The following is a 24,680-nucleotide window of genomic DNA, read 5'->3' as shown; positions in this document are numbered from 1 at the left end:
AAAAGAAGTCTCCATACTAGGGAAAAAAACACTTATTCAGTTTAAAACGTGCAAAAGAAACATTTGGAATAAAATGTCTGGTGACCGCAGTAATACTATCAGTCCATCTGGCATGACAGATTTCCATTAACTTAGCACATATTCTTTTCTTTTCAACATTCGGGTCAACGTTAAGATAATTTAAACACGTGAAATTATTACGCTTCCTAATATGGTAACAGAAAGCTCCATATATTATAAAAAGATCTAACGGATGTGGCCCGCTAATACCTGCAGGACATTTGCTGACAGTTCTGCAAACCCTCTGAATTGCCAACAGCGCTGTTCTTTGCGCAGAATTTAACTTGGGTTTTAACTTAATTTTATTCACACAAGTTACCAACACTGATGACACATAAGTCCTATTGGCAGAAATATAATAAAGATTTAAAACTGATCTACTTAACCCCCATTCTGCTCTGCAAATCCGTATTACTGCTGCACTGAAACGCTTAATTTTATTCATTAAATAAGCAACAAAAGTTAATCTAGCATCTAATAAAACATCAAAATACTTAGTTTGGGTAACAAATTTCATTTGCTTACAATTTAACAAAAATTTTGATGGTCGATTGATATCATACCTGTTTTTTTTTCTTCTGAAACTGTTAATTTATTTACAATAAATTAACAGTTTCAGAAGAAAAAAAACAATTTATTTACAATAAATTAACAGTTTCAGAATGATATTAAACTCTAAGGAACCATTTCAGCCTTCTCTTCAATATCCCTTCTTGAGTTACCATGCACACATAAGCAGGTCATCCGCAAATGCTATTTTATGGCAAAGTGTTTCTCTCAATTGAAGCCATTGGTTCAGAACCAAATTCCAAAATAGGGGACCCAACACAGATCCCAGTGGGCATCCCCTAGACACTAATTTCCTGTAAGTTAAATGCTGCGCCCTTACAATTATCTGCCTTGAAGTTAAATAGCGTATTACAACCCAATGGAACGATGGTTGTTGGTGGTTTAGGGATTTGTTAGGAGCATCCTGGAACAATGGAACTGTCTTAACGAGTAAAGACTGCTCTCGTGCCAATGAAAAGCTCCAGCAAAGTCGATGAACGGAGCAAGAACATATTTACTGTCTGCATTTTTAACGTAAAGCACCAAATCATTAATCGCGTCCTCAGTACATTTGGATTTTCTAAAATCATATTGAAACGGCATCTCAGTGTGGTGTAAATTCATGAAGTCACTTAATCGCTGGAAAATCAATCTCTCGAACAACGTTGCCCACGTTATCGTTAGGTAACAGCGATATTGGTCGAAAGTTCTTGGGGCTCGTTTTTTCTTTACCTAGTTTTTGCAACACTTTCAGAATAAAAATGTATGACCGTTTCTGACTGCTGCTCAAGCAGTTTTTATATAGAAAATCGATTGATTTGGGAGACACAATATGGCCTAAGTAGCCCTTGCACCAGAAAACATCGCCAGAACAACAACGGCAAATACAAACTGAATGAATGCCTGAAAAAAAAGGAAAGAAAGAAGCAAAATAATGACACTGCACAATCTTTGACGTTTCTTGTACAGTATTTTTTTCCCTCTAAAAGATATTTAAAAGTTACCGGATTCACACAGCAGTTCAATTTCGTGCAGTAAAAGTGACTTCCTGAAATCCAACGATTTCGCTGCTGCTAAGCCATTCCTGGTTCCTTCTACAACTGCAAAGGTGGTCAGCACACAAGGGATCTGGCGATGACGAGGGATTGCGTGCTTATGTAGTCGTCTTGAATCCTCATCGCCTTCATCGCACATTTCATTTTTACGTTCGTTTCGGGTTTTTTTTTTTTAATATTTCATATTAAATGGTATATTTATATTAAAATATACTACTGTAACAGCTTTATGAAAACTTAAAAACAAAGCCTCTGGAACACAGCAGTGAGTCTGGAATCGTGCTTCTTGCAAAGTTAATTCCCTCTGCAAGCGATTCACCAAACTTAGCGAACATAACAGATGCCCCCAACAGAGAAAATTCAAGACACCAATAACAATTCAAATCCAAACTCTCCAGACTAAAACAAATGGACAGGATGTTCCCCAATGCATCCCTTCACCTCATAAATTATCACAACATTGATTGTAAGAGGTTGCTCAACTCCCAAGCCTACAGGAGTCTCATTTCCAAACAAATTATGAGAAATACAAACAGCTGCCTGCCTGCAACCCAGTAACTACACCCGAGAGCCAAATGTGATGTTCTGCAATCTATATTTTTGATGATTATAATTCATATGCGTTGTTAATGTATATATAGAATATTCTAAGTACGGTATTTGGTTTTATATTTGTCTCCTTTGTACTGAATTTATGCCCCTGGCCTAGTGCTCTGATTGGCTTGCTGTATATGCAATAAATGAATATTTATTTATTTTAATGATGTACATTTGCAGTTATTATTTCAGATCTAAGAGTGATTATTTGGATTTTAATCTCGTGCCGCATTATTCTCCTTTTCAGGGCCGACAATGCCTGTCGCTGTAGATGAAGTCTACATCCCCGACTTTGACGGAGAGACATTCCTGGAACTTACGACGCTGGCGAACGTCGGTCAAACTTTTACTATCGAGGTGTGGTTTCTGACGAGGTCTCCGGATGGGATGGTTCTCTACAACGGTCAAGCGTCCACAGGTCGTGGAGATTTCCTCTCCATAAACCTCGCTAATGGTTATGTGGAATTCAGATTCGATCTGGGAAGTGGACTTGCCAATATAACGTGAGAAAAATTCCTATAAAGAACTATACTTTTTCTTTGAAAATGTTTCTAATTAATTTGGAGGTGAAAAGATAATTATTTACCAGATTTTAAAAACATGCCTTTCCATCTAAAACAAGCTAGCCATGATTTTCAACGAATCTTCATGATCTCTAATGGAACTATCTCTTAGAAAAATTCTGGACTGATTCTCCTGCTGCACATTTCAGTTGTTGGCTGCTTTTTTCGTTAAGCTTGTTTCTTAACAGAAAAAGAAACAAGTAGTGAGTCTGGAATCATGCAATACATTACAACTGCTATCCAGTTGTAATGTATTTCTGGAAGTAGGAAATTCTGGTTCAAAATTTGGGTGGCTCTGAAGGACCTTAATTCTAACCTAACAGAAAAATTTTCATCCTCCCTGGCCATCTAAAGCATATTAACTTAATATAACACTTAAACAGTATCATTCGCCATCTAGTAATACTCGTATGGACAAGTTACAACCATAAAATCCGAGATATCATGAAAAACACGTACTCGATGGAACTCAATGGAATCTTATAATAAGAGCTGCCTGCTGTCATTTTCGGTGTCTCGGTCTTAGGACGAAAAGCACTCATTCTAGGATGTCTTAATTCTTGGCCGATCTTGTATTTTCCATAGATCTTCTTGTCCTCTGCATTATTTCTATAATCTTGAAATTGCTATTCTTGACGCATCTAACTTTTTTTTAAAGTTCTGGCAATTTCAGATAGAGACTAGCCTCTCAATAACCACCCACCCAGTGCCAGTGATAACCGATGTAGCTTCATGGACGAATGGAATTTGAAATTTATTTAAATAAGTATTTACAAATTTAAATAATTTTTGGAAAATAAATTCAAATTTATTTTGTTTGTGTTTTAAACATCGTGCACTCATTCTAGGATGCTATAATATCGTGCCTTACTGTTTGTAAGGCACGATATTATAGCAAAAGCTCAGAGTACCTCATCCATGCGATGGTAGAGCGAGTAAAATGAAATCAGACTTGGAGCCTCTTAAAAGTATCTGCCCCATTTCTCGAAGGACTTCGGTCCATTTCTGCATTGGCCGTTTCAAATCTTTCAAATGTGAGGGTTGCGTTGTACAGAAAAACAAATCCTAATCACACGTATCTTTGCCACGTTAGAGTAGAAATGAAACGCCCCGTTCTAAATAACGGGGCCCACTCGTCAGCTCAAAATATGGGTTCATTCCGTAAGGAACACCAAGTTCTAGTTGACGGTGGCTGATAATTCTCAGCTGCAAATGCCATGACGCCCACCAACAATGGGGTAAAAACAAAGCATGCAATTCTTATATATAAGAAATTATAGGAAAAGGCAATTATACAGGAAAGTAGGCTAAAATAGAATCCTGAATTCAGTTTGCTTCGGCAGTCAATAAAGTTCTTGTCCACTATAATGGACAAGACCTTTATTGGCCAAATTGCAATGCCGTAAGAAGACAGCAGTTCTTGTCCACTACAGTGGACAAGAACTGCTGCTTTCTACAGTGGACAAGAACCTTTTTAATTTTAATACTTGGCCATCTTCTCCCCGTTATAACCAAACCTTAAAATAGTTGAATCACGAAAATTAATAAATATATCAAAGAATGGCGCAGCTGGTCCGGATGACGCATATCATCTAATGTTTTAACATTAGATGATACGATGAACTTTTGTAATCAAATATTCAACGAGAAGTAGATTTCAGTTTCTGGCGATATCCAATTCTTTTAGGATTTCCAAAACGAACCTGGAAAAGGCTATTGTTATCCTTATAATTGTTGACCAGTGTATTTTACAAACTATCTCAGGAAAACATTCGGAAAATAAGTCAAAATAGGTACACACAGTATCTGTGATCACCATACGGTTTCCATAAAAAAAGTCCTCCTTAGATCTCATGAACACAGCTAACTCAAATATATGAAATGCGTTTGACAGAAATTGAACATCTGGTCGTGGTATAGATATTGAGAAAGCCTTCGATACCACCTGGTGTTTCGGAACTCTTAAAAACATATTCTTTTGGATTACGTGGAAATCTAACACGTTTTACAGAATAGAACTTTTAGGTAAGCTATGCAATACCCTTTCTCATCACCTTGTTTATCCGGATGGAGTTCCTCAGGGATCGGTGTAACACTACCTTCAGTCAGATTTAATCGTGGCAAAAGACATCCCGAACACAGTTCATTCCTGCAGCTACTACTCGGATGACTTTACTATCTGCTGTCACCCATAGGATAGAAAGTGAGACAGGTCTCACTTCCTATCCTGAGGAAGTAGCGAAACGTCTGAAAATAATCTGTTATTCTTTAAGAAATTAAAGGCAGATTACACTGCAAGGAGGTTAAATCGATAATTATTTCACCAGTTTCCTGTCACTAACGTCACTGCGAAAAGTGAAGGACCCAAATCTGATCCCTGAGGGACTTCCGAATGCAACGTGTATGGACGTGACGGTTGATTTGTAACTGTCACACGTTATGGCCTAAGATAACTTTCAGTCCACGATATTAGAAATTCTCCAATGCAAATGATCCTGATTTATTTTCAAGTAGATTGTGGTTTTCACAGACTCAAAAGCTTTCTGTATAAATGACATCTCTTTCGCGTTGACTTTTTCCATTGCTGAAATAGTTTCACAACTGACCGTGATATTAGTCGTAGTTATCAAAAAATAAAAAAATAAATAAACTGTCACCTTAGCAAAACCCCAGAAATTCCTCGCCCGAGACTGACTTATTCAATTACGGAGTGGTGAAGCTCATAAAAGCTCGAATCGCGTCATTGAGGGGAATTCGAACCTGAGTATTTTCAATCTGGTGTGGGGAGGATGGTTATTACAAGCATCGTGTACACTCCGAGACAGGGGCGTGGTAGCCGGGCGTACATGAATGAATTTAGTGCTGACCAGTGCAAGTGTCTTTATGATTTGCAGAGTATTATTATTTTCAAATTTAATAAATTGAGTGTTGGTGGGGTTACCTTGTTTTGAGGACAGGTATTATCTTCGTATCGTTAGATGGATTGGCGAATTTACCCAGATTGTGAAGTCTCGATGTGGAGCAATTGAACGAGGATGCAGTAGCTCACTCCTTAACAAATCATCGAGGCCAATAGAAGAATAAACTTTAACTTCATGTTTTTGGTCGCCCTTTTCACAAGATGTCGGAAATACAGATACGATTCATTCAGTGTGGAGTGTGTAAATTCACCGACACTGATCATTCTCTATAGGATGATAATTTGGGGAGAGAGAGAGAAAAGTATTTTCAAAAAAGTCTGCAAATAAATTCGGTTGGCTCTTTATGTGATCTGCTGCTATAGAGTCGCTTTTTTCTGTAGAGCAGTAGTTATTCGATGTGCTGCTTTCATGTTATTTGCAAAATTTGCAAAAGGTTTAAGACTGTCACCTGGCAGCAGATTAAATTGAACTCTGTTCACATAGTTCACTGAGCGAAAGTGAGATGTGTGATTTGCCAATTATAGATCTTATTTGACCCGTACATTGGGTACCAAAGGGAAAAAACCGAAATGATTAGCACTTCCTATTTTGGTATTTGGTGGGATTCTACTGGAGATTGTTTCTGACGGGTTACCAATAAACTTTGCTAGAATTTGATCTTGGTGAAGCAACATTTATTAATTCGTACTTAACTTCGTAACCGTCTCATTCATCAACGCTGTTTGCAATCATCAGCATTCACGATGGCAGATCAATTCCGAAATAAGAATAATAAGACTCTTTATTAACATAAATTTTATACAATACTGATTCCTTACACAGAAAGCCAGAGGAATCTTACAATTCGTTGTTTATACAAATGATTTTGTTTTATAATAGAAAAAAAATAATAATAGTAATAATAACTAAATAATAATTAATAGATCAAAGCAAAGATGATAATCAAAATGTAAAAATGAAGTAATAATTACAGCGAAAAAGGACTACAAGTTGAGCAGAACATGAAATGACATCAGCTAACTGAGATCGGCACTTACATAAATGTCCTTTACAAACAGCAAGATGGGCCAAGATGCCATCGCGATATGCCTTGTCTATAGTCCACAGGTCGATGTTGAACGAGTTGAGAGTGTCCAGAGTCACATTAGGGAAGTGTCTCTTGAAATTCTGTAACCGCTGGAGCCTTGAGCAGAGGGAGGGAGTACTACGGAGATGTCTGCCTGGCAAACGCCAACCAACCGTGTTCCAGATGTTGATGTGATCCTGCTTAGCTGAGCACAGATGAAGGAATGACTTTATTTTTAGCACATGGGCTCTGTGGACTCTGGGCGTATATTGCAGGTTGCAGCAGAGAGTAGATTTAGATGTTGTGTAGATCTGGTGCGAAATCATCAAAACATAATAATAAACAACTGTACACGACCTAAATATATCGATGACTATGTTCTCATATTCGTTTGTGAAGGGTTAAAAGACAGACAACAGTTGTTATTGTGAACTGAGAAGCTAATTATTATTATTTCTCCCTGATGGGGTTTCCCACCCTGTGACCGGTACTGGTAACAAGTGCGTGGGGGGTAGTTATATCCGGCTGTTATCACTATTGGTCGAGGAACTCTCTGTCTATCCTACAAGTGTTCAGGATTGCAGCTTTCTGGAGTTCCATATAAGTGTTCTTTGGCAGGCCTATTGTTGCGAGGTTTTTATGGAGGATCTGTGGCATATGCAACAAGTAATGACCATCACGATCATCGTTGACACTGTGATCGGGAGGATATGTAACGGTCATCCCGTCACCGAATCAACGGTAATCGGATGGTCATTACCATCAATTTGGAGGTATCCTTCACAGTTGAGTGAGGAGAAAGAGGCCCCAAAAAGCGTCTTTCGCATCTTCTCAAAACCTTTTGGCGGCAATATTCAGTGTATTATATATCTTAAGTGTATTTTCAGGGAAGCAACGCCGAAGACCGTCAACCACATTGATTAAGGAGAGGAGAGGTAGGCTTAGTAGAGGGCCTTGCATTTGGCCGTGGGCGCGAACTTATATTGTCGATTTTTGGTGGAACGACAAATTATTTGTGATAAGTTGCAGGCTCCAAGGCTTTATTTGAAGTCCACGTACAGAGTAGCTCTTGAAATGGTGAAGAGATTCTCTATTGGGCAAAGTGAGAAACCAGTATTCAAACTCGAAAACGGTTTTAACGTGACAACTAGGACCAAATCTGCGAGCATATAAGGGGACGGCGGATTTCATGGTGTATTCAGTTGGGAGCTCCAAGTTTCAGATTCCTACTAGCTCCTGCATTGTGGCGTATAGAGGGCAATATGTTTTGGCTTTCATGTGGATGGAGTGGTTACGAAGATTATAATCTCATCCCAAACCACCCCTAGATCCAAATGAGAGGTCACTTTCGAAATTGAAACACATCCCTACCATTATTGGGAAACACATCCCTACCGAAATTGAAACACATCCCTACCCTTAATAAAGGAGGTAGCGTTCTCATATATTTTCTTCAAAATCATAATATATGGAGTATCTATGCCTTGTCTTTCCAGTGCCCGAAACATTGCCTTATGCTGTATGGAGTCAAATGCCTTTTCATAATCCACAAATGCCAGGCATAATGGTGTTTTATATTCATTTTCTTTCTCCATCAGCTGTGATATTACGTGAAGGTGATCCATAGTTGAGAATCCTGTCCTAAAGCCAGCTTGCTCTTTCGGTTGATTCTCATCAAGTATTCTCTCTAATCTGTTAGTAATGACCCTTGTGAACAACTTGTAGATATGGGATAACAAGCTAATTGCTCTATAATTTACAATTTATCTCCTTTCTTATGCAGCAAAACTATGATTGCATTATTCCACTGCTTAGGCGCTACACCTTTTCTAATGCATTTTGTGAAAAGTCTTGCCAGTTTTTGTGCCATGTCTCTTCCTCCTCCCAATTTTAACAATTCTACGGTAACATCATCTTCCCCCGGGGCTTTCTGATTCTTCATTTTCTTCAATGCATGTTCTACCTCATCAGGAAGAATATTCGGTATGTCGTACGTGTTTTTACTTTGCAATCCATCTTCCCCACTGCTGGCATCATTCCCTCGCCCCTTGTATAATTCTCTATAGTAGTCTTCTGCTATTTGAATTATGCCTTCTCTGCTGTTTATAAGTACACCATCGCTATTCTTCAGTTTCAGTATCATTTGTCTTTCTGTATTCCTACTCATGGATGCTGATTTAAGTCCTTTTTTTTTCCCCTTAATGCTTGTTCTACTTTTCTTGTGTTAAATTTTCTTAAGTCCTCTATGAGTCTCTTTCTAATGGCTTTGAATAACTCAGTATACTCAATTTTCTCCTTGGCAGTGTTTATCTTGCTTTCATTTTTCGCCTTCACCTTCCCCCGGGGCTTTCCGATTCTTCATTTTCTTCAATGCATGTTCTACCTCATCAGGAAGAATATCGGGTATGTCGTATGTGTTGCTACTTTGCAATCCATCTTCCCCACTGCTGGTATCATTCCCTCGCTCCTTGTATAATTCTCTATAGTAGTCTTCTGCTATTTGAATTATGCCTTCTCTGCTGTTTATAAGTACACCATCGCTATTCTTCAGTTTCAGTATCATTTGTCTTTCTGTATCATGGATGCTGATTTAAGTCCTTTTTTTTCCCTTAATGATTGTTCTACTTTTCTTGTGTTAAATTTTCTTAAGTCCTCTCTGAGTCTCTTTCTAATGGCGTTGAATAACTCAGTATACTCAATTTTCTCCTTGGCAGTGTTTATCTTGCTTTCATTTTTCATTTCATTTCATTTTTAAAGGATTTAAATCAGCAGCTCATGGCTGCTGATTTAAATCCTTTGTTTTCCCTTAATGCTTGTTCTACTTTTGTTGTGTTAAATCGTCTTATGTCCTCTCTGAGTCTCTTTCTAATGGCTTTGCATAACTCAGTATACTCAATTTTCTCCCTGTCAGTGTCTTTCTTGCTCTTCATTTGTCGTCTTCGGTTCATCATGACAAGTGTTTCTTGACTAATTTTTTTTTCTTTGGATTTCATTTTCTCTGTAGGTTTCTTGGGCTTTATCACTTTCAGAAAGTTGTAATATTCCTCGTCGATATCTTGGTCCTGAACAGTCTGCAGAAGCTCAAACTTGTTCTTAAGTTCCACTACGTACTGCTCTTTCTCCTCTGCTGTTATCTCAAAGACCTTTGTATTATTTACTCGAGTCAGTTTTTTCCTTTCCTACATCTATATCAGGTGTACATCTTACCATTCTGTGATCACTTTCAACATTTACCTTATTCGGGACGGTAACATCATTCACGATATATCTTCTGTTAGTGAGGATGAAGTCGATTTCATTAGTTGTTAATCCATTTGGACTCTTCCATGTCCACTTTCTGTTCACCCTTACCTTGAAAAAAAGTGTTCGTTACTGACAATCCTTGAGATTCTGCAAATTCCACAAGTCTTTCACCTCTTTTATTTCTTTCACCAATTCCAAAATTTCCTATAGTTCCCCTTTCTGCGGTGTTTTGTCTTTTTCCAACTTTAGTATTGAAATCCCAAATAATTATAATGTAATGGGTTTTCTACTCATCTAGAAGACTCTCAATTTCGGTGTACATTTCTTCAACTGTTCATCATCATAGCTCGATGTTGGTGATTAAATGATTATAACCTTTAGTTTGTACCTCTTAGAAATCCTGAGTATTAGCCTTGATGCCATTTCATATGCTTCCATTATACGTGGGATGGAAGAAAATGTAAACTTGAACATAATGCAATTTCATCTGAAGTTTTTCCATGCTCAAGGCACAATCTGAACCCATTGGAGGGTTGCTATTTATTTGTCCAATTTTGCAGTAATACTTTATGCCGCTCCTGGAAACGCGTTTGAGCTTATTTTGTTGAGATGCACGCTAATTGGTATACGGGTTGCTCTCAAGTATCCATTTACCAACGATTCTGTCACAATTTGATAATTGATTTCTCACAAAGATTACACTAGAAATCTATATCCATTCAAGTTGCTCGATTTTGAATTGAGATATAAATTTTTGTTAAAAGGATGTTGCCATCGTAAACTCCGATTATACCTTTTACGAGTCCTCTCGTGTAGCGCAGTTGGTGGGATCGCTGTCCTTCCTACACCGGGTGGAAAAGACCGTATCGTTCAAGTCCGTCGATTATGGGAGGAATTTTTATGGACCTTTTTCACAATATGACTTAACTCCTCGATCTCAGAAGATGGTAACATGGTTTTTTTTTTGCCAGAAACTCGGGTTTTTCGTCCGGAAAAGGGAAAGTCGACCTCAGAACACGTGCAATTTACAGATAATATACACTGAGCAACATGGCCTTAGTCGCTGAAACTCCTATAACAACATCAACTTAACTTTTAGGTACAAATATTTGTTTTTTTGTAATATTTCATCTTTACCTTTATTTTTGTTATTATGTTATGTCGAAGGAGTTTTTGGTATCAAATTCTGATTCTGACATTTTCTTCCTTTTTGAAATGGGCAGGAGTTCGTTACCGGTTATTCTGAATCAGTGGCACGTGGTCAGAGTTACTCGAATTCAGAGAAGAGGATCGTTGCAGCTGGATGATGGACCAATTTCTTCTGGTGAATCGAAGGTTTGCTTTTCTTCTAATGTAAATTTATCCTGTATTTATCAACATTTCGCCGTAATATCAAGCTAAAGTCCGTATCATGTGACGACTGATTTCCGGAATTTGATGTGTGTGTTTTCCATTTGTAAACTGTATAGCTGTGTGGCAAACGTTTTGCTGTTCCTCCTGCGTATATGTCCGTGCCCACCAAATACGGAGGATGCGGAAAGGTCAAGGAATGACGACCGCATATCCCGGACCAATATGGCCTTAGTTGCTAATGCTCCTAAAAACCAAATAACAACTCTCCTGCGTATAGTTTAATTTTAATTTAAATGTGTAGTCTATAACTGTATCACAACTTTCGCCCAATAGCTCTACTCTCAGTTTTTCCAAAATTATTAGAAAAAATTCTTCATAGCCGACTATGAGGGGCTTCCTTGAAGTAAATCATCTCATCTATCAAAAAAAGTATGCCTATTGCTCTGAAAGATCCACTGATCTTGCAGTTGTTGACTTCTGCTCCAAGGATCATTGATAGTCTTGAAAAGGGTCACTATGCAATAGCACTCTTCTGGACTTAACTAAGCCTATGATTGCATAAAATCTAGATATCCTACTCAACAATTGAGAGGGAAAATTAGCCTTCTCTTTGAAGACTACATACTGATTGGCCGTTTGTCGTAAGAACAAATCAGTCGTAATCCGGACATTTGTTATTTCTTTATATCAATGAATTTCCCTCCCTTCTTCAACCTTCCCACCATATAACGTATGGCCAGTGATATGTCCATCTTGATCACAGATTAAAACCGTAATCAGCTTCAACTCAAATCTCTGCCTTGCTCTTTATTGATAAGCTAAGTTTGGCAAAACAAATGATAACCCTAAGAAGAAAACTTCGTCACTAAGCGGGAATACTCGCCAGGCCTCTGCCTCGGTAGTCTCCTTCCCTTAACACACTAGTATTCCTTTTTTTAATTCAGCCCCAGCTCACCTATGGAATCATCTCATGGGGTACCACCAGCCAAAGAAAACTTGCGAGAATCAACTCACTTTCTCAATCGGATGCGTTCGTTCAATTTTGGGCCTTCCTGGATCGCATCGGTTAGTTCGAGATAAGAGGAAGTGAGACTCCTCAGCATCTGTAACTGCTACAGAAAGCCGAGCAGGTCTTTGTTTACAATGCTTTGGAACAACAGACTTTCTTCCACTCTTCGATTCTGTTTCATCATACAATTAGACGAAGAAGAAATATCGTACAATTTTAGAAATGAAGCCCCTGAAGGTTCCGCTTTTCAGAAAAGCCATAGGTCAGAAAAATATAAAATACGGAGGCGCTAAAACCAGAGGAAAGAAATCATTACTAATATGGAAATAATGTACAAAATGTTAAAGGAAGCGGTTGGCAAGTAGTTTGCAAATTTGTGTGAAGACATCTCAGCACATTTTTCTTTCCTCTCATCAATTAATTGTAAAAAATGTTCACAATGATTATAAGTAGCGGTGCTGTTCAAAGTCTTCTCTGAAGAAATGTAGAAAAAACTCCAATTTATTTCTGTCGAACATTACGTGTACAATTTCAGAACTGTACATTTTTACCGTTATTCACGTCGTTTTCTAAGGGACCATCCTCCCATTTTGCTGTTATCTCCCAAAAAAGTATAACGACATAAAATAGGGAAAAATAAATTTATTATTATTATAGTTTAATCTGAAATTTAACATTTTTACAGTACCGCACTCCGTGTTTAAGATGCAGTTGGATTAATTAAGATTACTTATTTTAATACGGTTGAAGAGGTCTGAACGCCCTGTGTGCCAATGTATTGTAATAAAATGAAAAAAAATATGGAATTTTGTCACTGTGGTTTTCAAGTGCATTGTTTTTGAATTTTTTGATTTAAATCTGCCAAAAAAAAGAAGACACTGAATAAATTCTGGAAACTTTTTTTTTTATATAAACGACTGGTATAATATCGGTGTAATTCGCCATAGTTTACCCCCCATAAATGGTGTATCTACCCCGATATTTAGTTAATTTAAACCCATATCATATTATGCCTTGTGCATTTAATTTTCGAATAAACGACTGGCGTCAAATATAATAAATTAAGTAAGAAAATTATGACCCACCGGTTATTCTTTACCAAGATTTGTGTCCTGAAAAGAGCCTCTTTAAGAAGAGTTTGCAGGTGCCTTTTTCGAAGAGAGAGAGAGAGAGAGAGAGAGAGAGAGAGAGAGAGAGAGAGAGAGAGAGAGAGAGAGAGAGAGAGAGAATGTACCACGCATTCATTTTTAAAGAATGCAGTTAAAATCGCTCTTAAAATTTTCGCTGATTCGCTCTCGGTTTCATGTTCACCATCATTTATTAAAACAGGTGGTTCCATCACTCTCTTCAGTCCTATCATCTTTCACGCAGTAATTACTTTCTACGTCCGTGACATTCCGTACATTGAGCCCATCTGTCGGGTTCCACTTCACGCTGCGCTTCAACAGCACTTACGTTTCATTCGTCTCTACCAACATTTTTTTTTTTTTTTTTTTTTTTCAAAATACCATTTTTCTCGAGCTCGATTGGACTGAGGGGTGTGGCAGGAACCTTAAAATTACACGACCGTGCTCCCCTAAAAGTTCATCTATAACGTAACGTTTGTCGAACTTCATTTTCATGGGCAAGAATTAACGGTTCTGTTTTCAACGCATTCATTTTATTTTTCTTAATTGGACATAATTAACTGATGTGCGACGTTCTTGCAAGTATTCGTTGGAACCCCGCTTGTTTGATGCGAACAATTGGGCGCGTTCTAAAAGGTACAGCTTCTTTTTAGAATATTGGGCAATAACTGGTCTGTAACCCATCGCTGAAATTTCTTAATGAATCTGGTAATGAAACAGCTTTGCTTGTAAGCAAGCTGCAGATTTGAACCTGGAATTTGGTGTGAAAAACAATAAACCGTGCATCACTCTGCTCCCTAATTCATCAATTCCCCCCACCGACTTGAGGGAGGTGGGGGGCATTTTTAGTCATTAAAATTTGTCACTAGATGTTATACTGTATTTTTATTTCTTTTAGTCATAGAATCTAGTAACCACGGGCCCTTTTTCATTCATACTGTTTCATTTTATTATTATTATGTTGTAATATTATTTCACCCTGATGGGGGGGTTCACCCCGTGACAGATACTGCTACCAGGTACACAGGGTGGTTGTAATGTCTGGTGTTACTGTTGGGCGAGGATCCCTTACTGTCCTACAGGTGTTCACGACTTTCTGGAGTTCCTTGTAGGTGTTCGCTGGGAGACGTACTGCTGTTAGGCTGTTATGTAGGGTCTTTGGCACCATACCTCGGAGGGGAGTGTTGACACGATGATCGAGATGGACGTTACTTGTTGCATATGCCACACCTCTTTGATCTCCTGTCTTAGATCCGTCAACTTCCTGATTTTTTCCCTCTGGCTTTTCTGGAGGTTGTCAGTGTTGGGCACCGCTGCTGTGTCAATGAGATCCGTAGCCTTTTCCAGTTTGTCCCCAAGGGCTATGTCCGGTCTGTTGTGCGGGATTGTGTTACCTGTTATTATGGCGTGATCTCAGTACAGCTTGTGGGTTGAGGTCTCTACTACTGCCTGGGGTTTGTACTTGTAGTACGGTACACTCTCTTCGATGAAATGGTATTTCCTCGCCAGCTTCTGATGTATTATCCTGGCTACCTGGTCGTGTCTCTGAGTGTACTCAGTCTGGGTAATAACTTTGGATCCCACGGTGATGTATTGGATCGTTTCTGAGGCCAGGTGGCATCGTCGACATGTGTCATCAGACACTCCTGGCTCGTTATTAATTTTTAATTATTTATTTCAAAAACGGACGGCTCAGTGCCATGAAAATGCTAATTACATAGCAGGGTACGAAGTACTACGGGGTGCAGTGGGTTACATGAACACGTAGTCTCATCCCGAATACCTTTATACACATATATATATATATATATATATATATATATATATATATAATATATATATATATATATATATAAAATTCTGTATATACATATGTTAATCATAAACTTACAAATGAGTAATTCCGTATACACAAGTTATTAATTATATGTTTACCAAATTGCTATTGAAGGGCCATATTTTCCCGTCAATAGCTTACCAAATATTATTTTCCTTTAAGGTAGCAGTTGAACTTATGCCGCACGGTTTCATTTGGTATCAACCCTTTATATGTTGTCTCAGTCCATTTATATTTGGAGTACATTCTGCATGGTCTTTGCCATAACATGGCATTCCACGTTTGTTTTTAAATTTCGGAATTATTTGTAGTTGGAAAGGTGTTTTGATCTAACAGGGATTCGTGTGGCGATGAGCAGATGAGAATTCTGGAAGATCTCTTTCCGGTATGATATGATGCTAAGGTTTCAGTACAGAATGCAAAACGTTGTGTTGGGTTCTGGCTTTTAGCAGCAGAGCTCCTGATGGAACCCTACGTTGCCCATACACACAGCTAGGAGGTAAGTAGGGTGCCCATTATTCTCTAGCGGGTCTCCGCTAAGGTCGCCTGAGCTTCCTAGACAGACAAAGTTAACAAAAAAAAAGTAGAGTGTAGAGAGTACAAAGTATAACTCTTCTTGTGAAGTACAGAGTATAGCTCTGCTAGGTGCAGGACTCTACAACCAACACAAGCCAGGGATAGAAACCTGTAAAGGACTTACTCAAACTTGAAATAAAAAATCTGTACCTGACCATTTTACCAGCATCGACTTGCTAACTCTGGAACATCCAAAGTAGGATTACCTGCTAACTTTCCATATGGTTTGGTAGGCTCCAGTGGTCTTGACCACTCCACCGCAAAATATAAGTCACACTCAGCACTCTCGCTGAATGATTTTTCTACCCTTCTGGAGTTATCCCCTCCCCTTTTCTCCTGGTGGGGCATATGCTCCACTGTCAATTTACGGGATGCCCTTACCTACATCCCCTTACTCTTACTTTCATCCCCCATCTTCTTCCATACACACTGTATTGCCGCACATTACCTTATTTTTTATTTATTTTTATTATTTATTTACTTATTTTATTTTATTTATTTTATTTTATTTTATTTTTTATTATTTTTTTATTTTATTAATTTTTTATTATTATTATTTTCTATTATTATTATTATCATCGGTTTTTTATTATTATTATTTTTTTAATTTAATTTAATTTTTTTATTTATTTATTATTTTTTAATTAATTTTATTTATTTATTTTTATTATTTTTTATTATTTTTTTAAATTAAATTTAATTATTTTTATTTATTTATTATTATTTTTTATTTTTTTTTTATTTTATTTATTTATTTTTATTATTTTTTTTTATTATTATTATTTTTTTTAATTGTTCTCCGTTCAGAAAGCTCAGGCGACCCTGACGGAGACCTGCCAGAGAATAATGGGCAGCCTGGCTACCTCCTAGTGGTGTGTGCGGGCAACGTGGGGTTCCACCAGGGGCCCTGTGGCCAAATGCCAGGACACACAACAGAACCCAACACAAAACTACACATTCAACACACTACACTTTTTCTGGCATTTACAGTGTTCTGTATTTCTTCAGTGTACATATGGCGCAGATGTGGGAAACCACAGGTGGTGCCCGACCCTAACACTATGCACACTATCTTCTTGTGAAGCGGGGGGGTTGAAAGTAAGAGTGAGGGATTGCCTGAGACCGACTAATTCAGCCAGGTTGTGAAAAAAGCCCCAAAAAAATTCCTCCCATCATCGACGGACTCGATCTAAGATGTTTTCCACCATCCGGAAGAGAGTGTAGAGTGTGTCAAACGGCACCAGTGGTTTCCCCCATCTCCGCGAGCTATACATTGTGGGTGTGAAACAGAACACTGTCAATGCCAGAGGTTTAAAAGTGTATGGATTTTGTATACGTGTAGTGTCGTGTACTGTTGTTCTTCCGGTCATTTAGCCGCTGGGCCCCTAATGGGTTCCAATGTTGTCCACACTCCGCCCCGTGGAGGCAGCCCAGGTGCACCAGTATTATAGTTAGTTACTCTGGCAGGTCCTGCCACCTAATTTCCTGAGATTTCAGTGGCTAGGACCTAAAAAAAAATTAATTAATTAAATCAAATTAAAAAAAAAAGTTATAGATAGGGGTCAACCAAAAGGAGTACTAATTGATTGAGTACTAATCAATTAGTTTCAACTAATCAATTGAAAGGAGTACTAATCAATTTATACTAATTGATGTTATTAAGTTTTTGGCTGTAGGGCTCAAGCAATTTAGAGATGATTCGTACAGTAGTAATTTTAACTTAGAGAGAGGGCTGGGGAGACTGAAGGCTAGGAGGGAAAGATAGTGATAAGGGGTCCATAGAGAAGATAATCCCCAAATCAGTGGAGCAGGACCATGCCCCATCAGAGGGAAAAGACGGGCACGGAGGGGTAGAAGTCCAGGAGTCAAAGAGGGAGTGGAGGGAAAGGACCACACAAGGGGCGTGGCTAGGAAGGCCTAATGGCAGCATCTGAGCTGTCCTGGTGGTTGTGTCGCTCCTGGGACGAACCAAGGAAGGAGTTGTATGGCACTATTCCTGCGGAGATTTACGGTTGAGGTAAAGTTCGTTGCCTGGCCAAAAGGTCTTGGGCAAACTTGGAAAAGGCGCGGTAGTGTTGCTCGTGTTCCAGAAGATGGGTTTCTTGATTCTGCGGAAGGTAATGAATCTGTGTAATGAGAATGCGTCGAAAGTCTTCGTAAAGCGGGCAGTGGTTCATAAGGTGATCCCAGGTTTCCTGAGACCCACAGTTACACAAAGGGTTGTCAGTTAGATGGAAATAAGTCAGTTTTGCACGAATGGAACCGTGCCCTGTGAGATGGAAGATGGTTCATAGACCTGGGGAGAACCATGTTGGACATTTGGGATAAACTGTTTGGACTTCTGAAAGAAATTTTCGGGTTATGGCCCTCTTTGTAGATTCCATCCACCTAGTCTGCCAGACCTGCGTTAAATGGGTGATGAGTCTCTTTTCTTCTGCAGTCCTGTTGTTGAGTGGACAAGAGGTGAAGTGTAATATTGTGTCTGATTTTCTTTTTGAGAATTGATAAAGTAGACCTGAGCGGATAATTTCTAGGTCTAAAGGTAGTACACCTGCTAGGACTTGAAAGGCATGGGTTGAGACTGTGCGACAAGCTCTTGTTATTGTTAGGAGGATAGAGCGCTGGATGGTTTCTAGCTTTCGGCGATTGACAAAGGTCTGCGTCTTTGCGAACCACACCCCAGAGGCGTAAGTGATGGCAGGGATGAAAACTGCCTTATTGAAGAGCGCTAGGGTGCGCTTTTTGAGGCCTCTGTCCCGCGGGTACTAGGGCAGTGTAGTTTGTGATCTTCTTACATAGGTTGACAAGATGCTGTAGGAAAGATAGATTTTTGTCAATGACTACTCCAAGGTATTTCATTTGTGCTTGCAGTTTTATCGTAGTGCCACGGATCTTTATCTGCGGCGGTCTGGTTGGTGCAAGCGTGCCCCTCAGTAAGACAGAGCAGGTCTTAGCAGGTGAGATGTTCAGTTCGTTATGAGTAGGCCATTCTTGTAGCAGTGTCAGCGCACGATTTGCTTAGGTCTCTAAGAGAGCCCTGGAGTCTGCCCCCAGCTTCAAGATCAGGTCATCCGCGTACGCTTGTAATTGGACTTCTCCAAGGTCGCTGTTGAAGAACTCATCCAGTATGTAGTTCCAGAGCAGAGGCCCTAAAACAGAACCCTGTGGCAGCCTCTCTATATATGCCTTGAAACTTTTCTGTCTAATTATCTGAAAGATAACTAGACAAAGTCTAGCTGTCGGTCTAGCTATCTGAAATATAGCTACTGATGCAGTTATATAGGTTCTCTGGGTCGTTGGCTCGTCTGAGTCGATCCAGGACACTCTGCCACCATAAGGCGTCGAATGCGCCTGCGAAGTCCACGGATATTGCCAAGAAGTATTTATTGTTGCAGTTTTTGGCTGTGGCTATAATATTTCCCAGTGCATTAACAGTTGATTTTCCTGGCTTGAAACCAAATTGGTTTGGAGCAGCCAGCCCTGCGGTTTCGTAGTGGCTTTCTAATCTCCGGCGAAGGAGCTGCTCAAACACTTTGCTCAGGACGGACAACAGAGCAATAGGTGTATAGGATTCTGGCTGTTAGTATTAGTAACGGCTGCATGGTGCAAGAAATCCTATGGCTTATGCTGCACCAGCCAAAAAATAAAAAAAAAATAAAAAAATAAAATAAAAAAAAAAAAATAAATAAATAAATAATAATAAAAAAAAGGAAATTAAACCTATCATCCCATGCGCTTCCCTTACCCGAAAGTACTATCCAGATGACCTTTGAATTTCCCCAAACTGTCAGCCTCTACCACCCATGAAGGCAACTTATTTCAGTAATTTATAACTCGCTGGCTAAAATAAAACTTCCTGCAGTCCAATCTAAACATTTCCCCCCCCCGTAACTTGAATTTATGTCCCCTAGTTCTAGCATCATTTATAATCTTGAAAATTTTGTCCTCATTCATTTTACTGATGCCTCTCAGAGCCTTAAACACCTCAATCAAATCTCCTCTAAGGTGTCTAGTTTCCAAACTCTGCAACCCACATATTCCAAGTGTCTTTCTTCATAAGGACGCCCTTTTGCCGATCTCACCAGGCGAGTTACCCTTCTTTGCACCCTTTCAAGAAGCTCGATGTCTTTCTTTAGGTGCGGTCTCCATACTTGAACACAGTATTCCAAGTGTAGTCTAACAAAAGCGTTACATAATGGGATTATCACGTCCCTATCTCTACTTGCAAAAGTTCGATAGATCATCGATAGGACACCATGGGCCTTCCTTGCAACCTGTTTACAATGCTCAGAGAATTTCATGTCTGACCGTATCGTAACACCCAAGTCCCTTTCCTCCAGTACTGGGTTTAGTTGAACTCCACCAAGTTGTTCTGGTGGTTTGAACGGATTCTTGAGTATTAGGCGGACTAATGCAGTTTTCCAATCTGTTGGGAATGCCCCCCCGTTTCAAGCAGTGGTTATAGAGGTTTAGAATGAGATTAGGTTCATACTCGATGACTTTTTTGGCAATTTCTGGCTGAATTAGGTCTTTTCCGGGAGATTTCGTATTCCTGATTTTATAGGCTGCAACGATGAGCTCCTGTATAGTGAAGAGTGGTTCTACCACTGTGGTGTGATACAGTGCATTTTTCCTCTCCAGTTGAAGTTGTTCGGTGGTGCGATCCGGGCATAGTTGCTTAAAGATGACATCCAAGATATCACGGAGGGAGTCCTGCCACGTCGTTGTCATCTGTCCTTGAGGTGTCTTCGTGGAGGGAATGACCTCTCCTGGGGAGTTTTCTAGTTGTTATCCTATAAACAATCCTCCATGGGTCAGAGTTGCCCACAACGGAGACAAGGTGCTCCCAGGTCAGTTTTTTCTTCTGCCTAATCATTGCTGTATAGGAATTCCTTTCCTCCCGTATTGGTTCCTGGGGTATTCTACTTCTGCCGCAGGCCTGGTCCTCCTGGCTCTCTGCAGTTGCCGGGACCACCATGGCACAGCACACGGTACGGGGATTTTCCGCTTAATGGCGACATTGGCTGCATTAACTATAGTATCGACGATTTTACGCTGGGAGTCCAAGTCGGATTTCATCAGAGTGGCAGTTTGGAAGGCTCTGGCATAATCGCGTAGTGTGTCCTTGAACAGTGGCCAATCTGCCTTTTGCACTGAGTAACGGTGAAGTATCTACCTGGAAGAGGTTGTACGCTGTAATGTTCTCTCCATGTTGAATGTGTTGGTGTGGTGTAAAGTAAGGTGTAAGTTGTATTTAGTGTCAGACGGCACCAGGGGTTTCCCCCATCTCCACGTAGTTTTCATTGTGCGTGTACCAGTTTGCTGGAAATGCCAGAGGTTGAAAAGTGTATGGATATGGTATATGCGTAGTGTCATATACCGGTGTTCATCTGGTCGTTTAGCCGCTGGATCCCTGCTGAGGCCCAACGTTGCCCCCACCTTCGCCGGTGGGGGCAGTCCAGGAATCCAGTAGTTTTAGTTTCACTCTGGCAGGTCCTGCCACCTAATTTCCTGAGATTTCAGTGGCTAGGACCTAAAAAAAAAAAAAAAAAAAAAAAAAAACGAGCGCCCTCTTTTATATGCACGTACGTACAGACAGATCCATATACATGCGATACATATATCCATCATCGTTGGTTTGATGATCGTTAGGTGAGGGGGATAACGCTTGCATAATAAAGGCCGAAAAAATGGGCGAACGGTCATTTTGACATAATTAAGTTTTTGTGTGTGGGACATTCGCTAGCATAAAGATAGAATGGATGGGAGACTGAAGGCTGGGGGGGTTAAGGTAGAAATATGGGGATGATAGCGTAGGCAACCCTAGAAGTCAGTGAGGTAGGACCATGCCTCACCAGGAGAAAGTAGGGGGCCAGGGGGAATCGTCCCACCACCGGTGCAGGGGGAGGGGGTGTGGAAAGGCAACTGGCAAGGGAGCCCGGTGCGATCGCCAACAAGCGTCTGCAGGAAAACTATTGGTGTCATGTCATGATCTGATGGGGGACCGACATCAGATCCTATCAGACCTGGGGAGAACCAGTTGGGTGAGGTTGGGTAGTTTTGTTCAATATTGAGTAGAAACTCTTTGTGATCTCTCCCTTTTGCGAGTTGCTCTACCTTTCCTGCCATGCCTGCTGCAGGTGAGTTTGTATCCTCTTCTTTTCCACATTTCTGTTACTGGTTAGGTCAATAGTGAACCCCAGAAAAGTCTGCGGGATGCCTTTGTCTAGGTAGTACAGTAGGCCGCGTTGTATGATTTCTAAGTCCAGCGGGAGAGTGCCGGCGAGCAGCGTGGTGGTCAGAAGTTGTCCATCCTTCACGAACGGTCCAGTTTGTAATGTATCCCACGAAGGATCTGGTGGCGAGAGTAACGTCTATCGTCGCCTCCCAGAGCATACTGGAAAAGGTGGGAAGATTATTAGGTCTATTAAGGACTGTCAGGTTGCTATTGGTTAGGAACTCCTCGAGTCTGTGTCCATTTCGGGCTCCTCTACGCTCGGTTGTTTCGCTGTGCCAGATGGGGGACCGACATCAGATCCTATCAAAATCTTTGCTCCACGGAGCACCATGCTGAGATTGTGCAGGTACTCGATGGCAGGGGTGATATACTCTCCTGGGCGACAATACAGAGAGACCACATAGAACTCGCCCAAAGAGCTAATTATGTGGGCGCAGGCCTAGCAGAGATGGATAATTTTGATCACTGTGAGGTGAGGGTTACGCACGACTACTGAGCGGCTCAGAGGGTTTCACCAGCTGTTTGAACTATCTTATAGATTAGGGGATAACTCCGCACCTCATTAACATAAGTGTAGGGCTCTTGAATAAGAAGTATGTCATAGTTTTCTTCCTAAATATTTTTCTTCTCTTTCCAGGGACGGCTTTGGCTCTCTGTGCATTAATTTGAAGGGATTTAATCTTGTTGTGATTATACCGTTTAATTTGTGTTCCCATAATTGATTCTCAATTGGAACGCACTCTTTGTTTTTTGGTAGACTGGACACTTTCCGTCGTGCATTGAATGGGTATTTTCCATCATCTGACTCCTACAGTTCGCACAAATTGGTTCTGATGTTTTTTTTGGGCATGCATTATATCTGTGGCCTTTTTGGCACAGTGCCCACATGTCTGCTCGGTCTGGGTGCAGGTTTGGGAGGCGTAATGCCATATTGGCTGTAGGTGTCCAAACCTGCAGCACTGAAACCACTTTGGCACTGGCATGTGCTCCCTGAATCTGTGGCATCCCCAGCCTATGTAAACTCTGTCTTGTCTGGCAATAGACTGCCGGGCAGATGGGGCCAGTTCCACAACCCAATTGGTCGAGTGTCCGGCTTTCGAACTTGACTGATATTTGGGGAAAATTAGGTCAGATGGTTCATTGTCTGAGAAGTCCCTCTGAAGGTTATGAAGGTAGATCTCCTCTGCGATTGCAGCAGGGTCAAGTTCCTTTGACACATAATAAATCCGGATAGAGGGTCCTCTGTTTTTTGGGGTTTCTGCTAGGAGCCCTAAGCTAAGTATCTTCGAGTTGTTTAGTATATTCTTTGCCTCCTCATCCGCATCTGTCTCTATTATCACGCCGATGTTGCCCGTTTTTCCTAATAAATTTAATTCTTGTGGTTTTGAACTCCTCAGTCAGCGAAGTGACAACTGTGTTCTTTATTTCCTCACTGGTTTTCGTGGCATCCAGTGTGGCTGGCTTTAAAATGGCAAGGTAGAGCTTCTACAGAAGAGTTTTGGCACGTTTGGTTTGCGTTGTTGTTGTTGCTGCTGGTTGGTTGGGCACTTGCTTTATTCCATTCCTCAGCGCATCTGCAAAGAAGGGAGCGCGCTGATGCATTTGGTTGCCCCTCTCATCTAGATAGATATCGAGCTTCGCGACAGCCTTTTCTCTTTCCGGCGCCTCCGTAGCGAAGTGGTCATGAGCAAAAGTGCGTAGCACACGCTTCTTGATTAGACCGGGGTTTGAGCCCGTGCCCACCAAATACGGAGGATGGGGAAAAGTCAGGGAATGACCACCGTATATTCCAGGAGCAATATGGCCTTAGTTGCAAATGCTCCTAAAAAAAAAAAAAAAAAAAAAACAACCAACCAACCAAAAAAACAAATTTCTCTTTCCAGGTTGGCGTTCATCAAAAGGTGCTCCATTTTCGACCAGATGGCGACTATTTCTCCCCTGAGTGCTGTTATAATTCTACTGCTGGATTTCGCCATCAGAGTTTCCAGGCTCGTCCTCAGCGTATAGATCTGGTTCAGGAGTGGCCCTTCGGGTAGGGTGGGATCCAGGACGGGGCCATCCTGTGATTTTACATTGTCTTCAGTGTTATCATTTACGTGAACTGTAACTCTCCTAGGTTATTAACAGCTTCAGAATGGCTTCGTTTATCAAACAGGGACCATCCGGAAGTGTGAGGGGATGTAGTTGAAGGCGGCACCCCTAGTTAAAGGTGAAACATATATCCACCAGGCGAAAGGGGAAGAAAAGTCACACAGCGGGGATGCTGGGGGTGATCGCCTTTGGCGTTGGTGTAGATTTAAGCCACGGATCCTATCCAGTCCAGGGACTGGGTTAGCAACATCCCATCCTGGGAAAACAGGGTTACTAGAGGTTTGTGGTTGCCAATTCTTGGAGTAAGAAAACACGTCTGGAGATAAGGTCAACCCAGTCGGTTTCACATCCAGGTGGGTGGCAATCCAAAGGTGTCAAGTCCAAATATAAATCGA

At 40.4% G+C, this 24,680-nt stretch overlaps 1 protein-coding gene across 5 annotated transcripts in view; it reads left to right on the top strand.

The window, feature by feature from the left end:
- Nucleotides 1-24,680, top strand: part of LOC150078597 (agrin-like) — a 294,793-nt gene that overhangs the window by 218,391 nt on the left and 51,722 nt on the right. For all 5 annotated transcript variants that reach the window (XM_090385000.1, XM_090384999.1, XM_090385001.1 and 2 more), the window contains 2 exons: nt 2,509-2,764; nt 11,278-11,389. In XM_090385000.1, coding sequence (XP_090241126.1) covers nt 2,509-2,764; nt 11,278-11,389 — 368 coding nt within the window. The remainder of the gene's footprint in view (nt 1-2,508; nt 2,765-11,277; nt 11,390-24,680) is intronic.

The sequence above is a fragment of the Mastigoproctus giganteus genome, chromosome 11 (genome assembly GCF_048544385.1).
Source record: "Mastigoproctus giganteus isolate SK-2022 chromosome 11, ASM4854438v1, whole genome shotgun sequence".
NCBI lineage: Eukaryota > Metazoa > Arthropoda > Arachnida > Uropygi > Thelyphonidae > Mastigoproctus > Mastigoproctus giganteus.
Note: the sequence above shows the minus strand (reverse complement) of the source record. Positions and strands in the feature narration are given on the sequence as shown.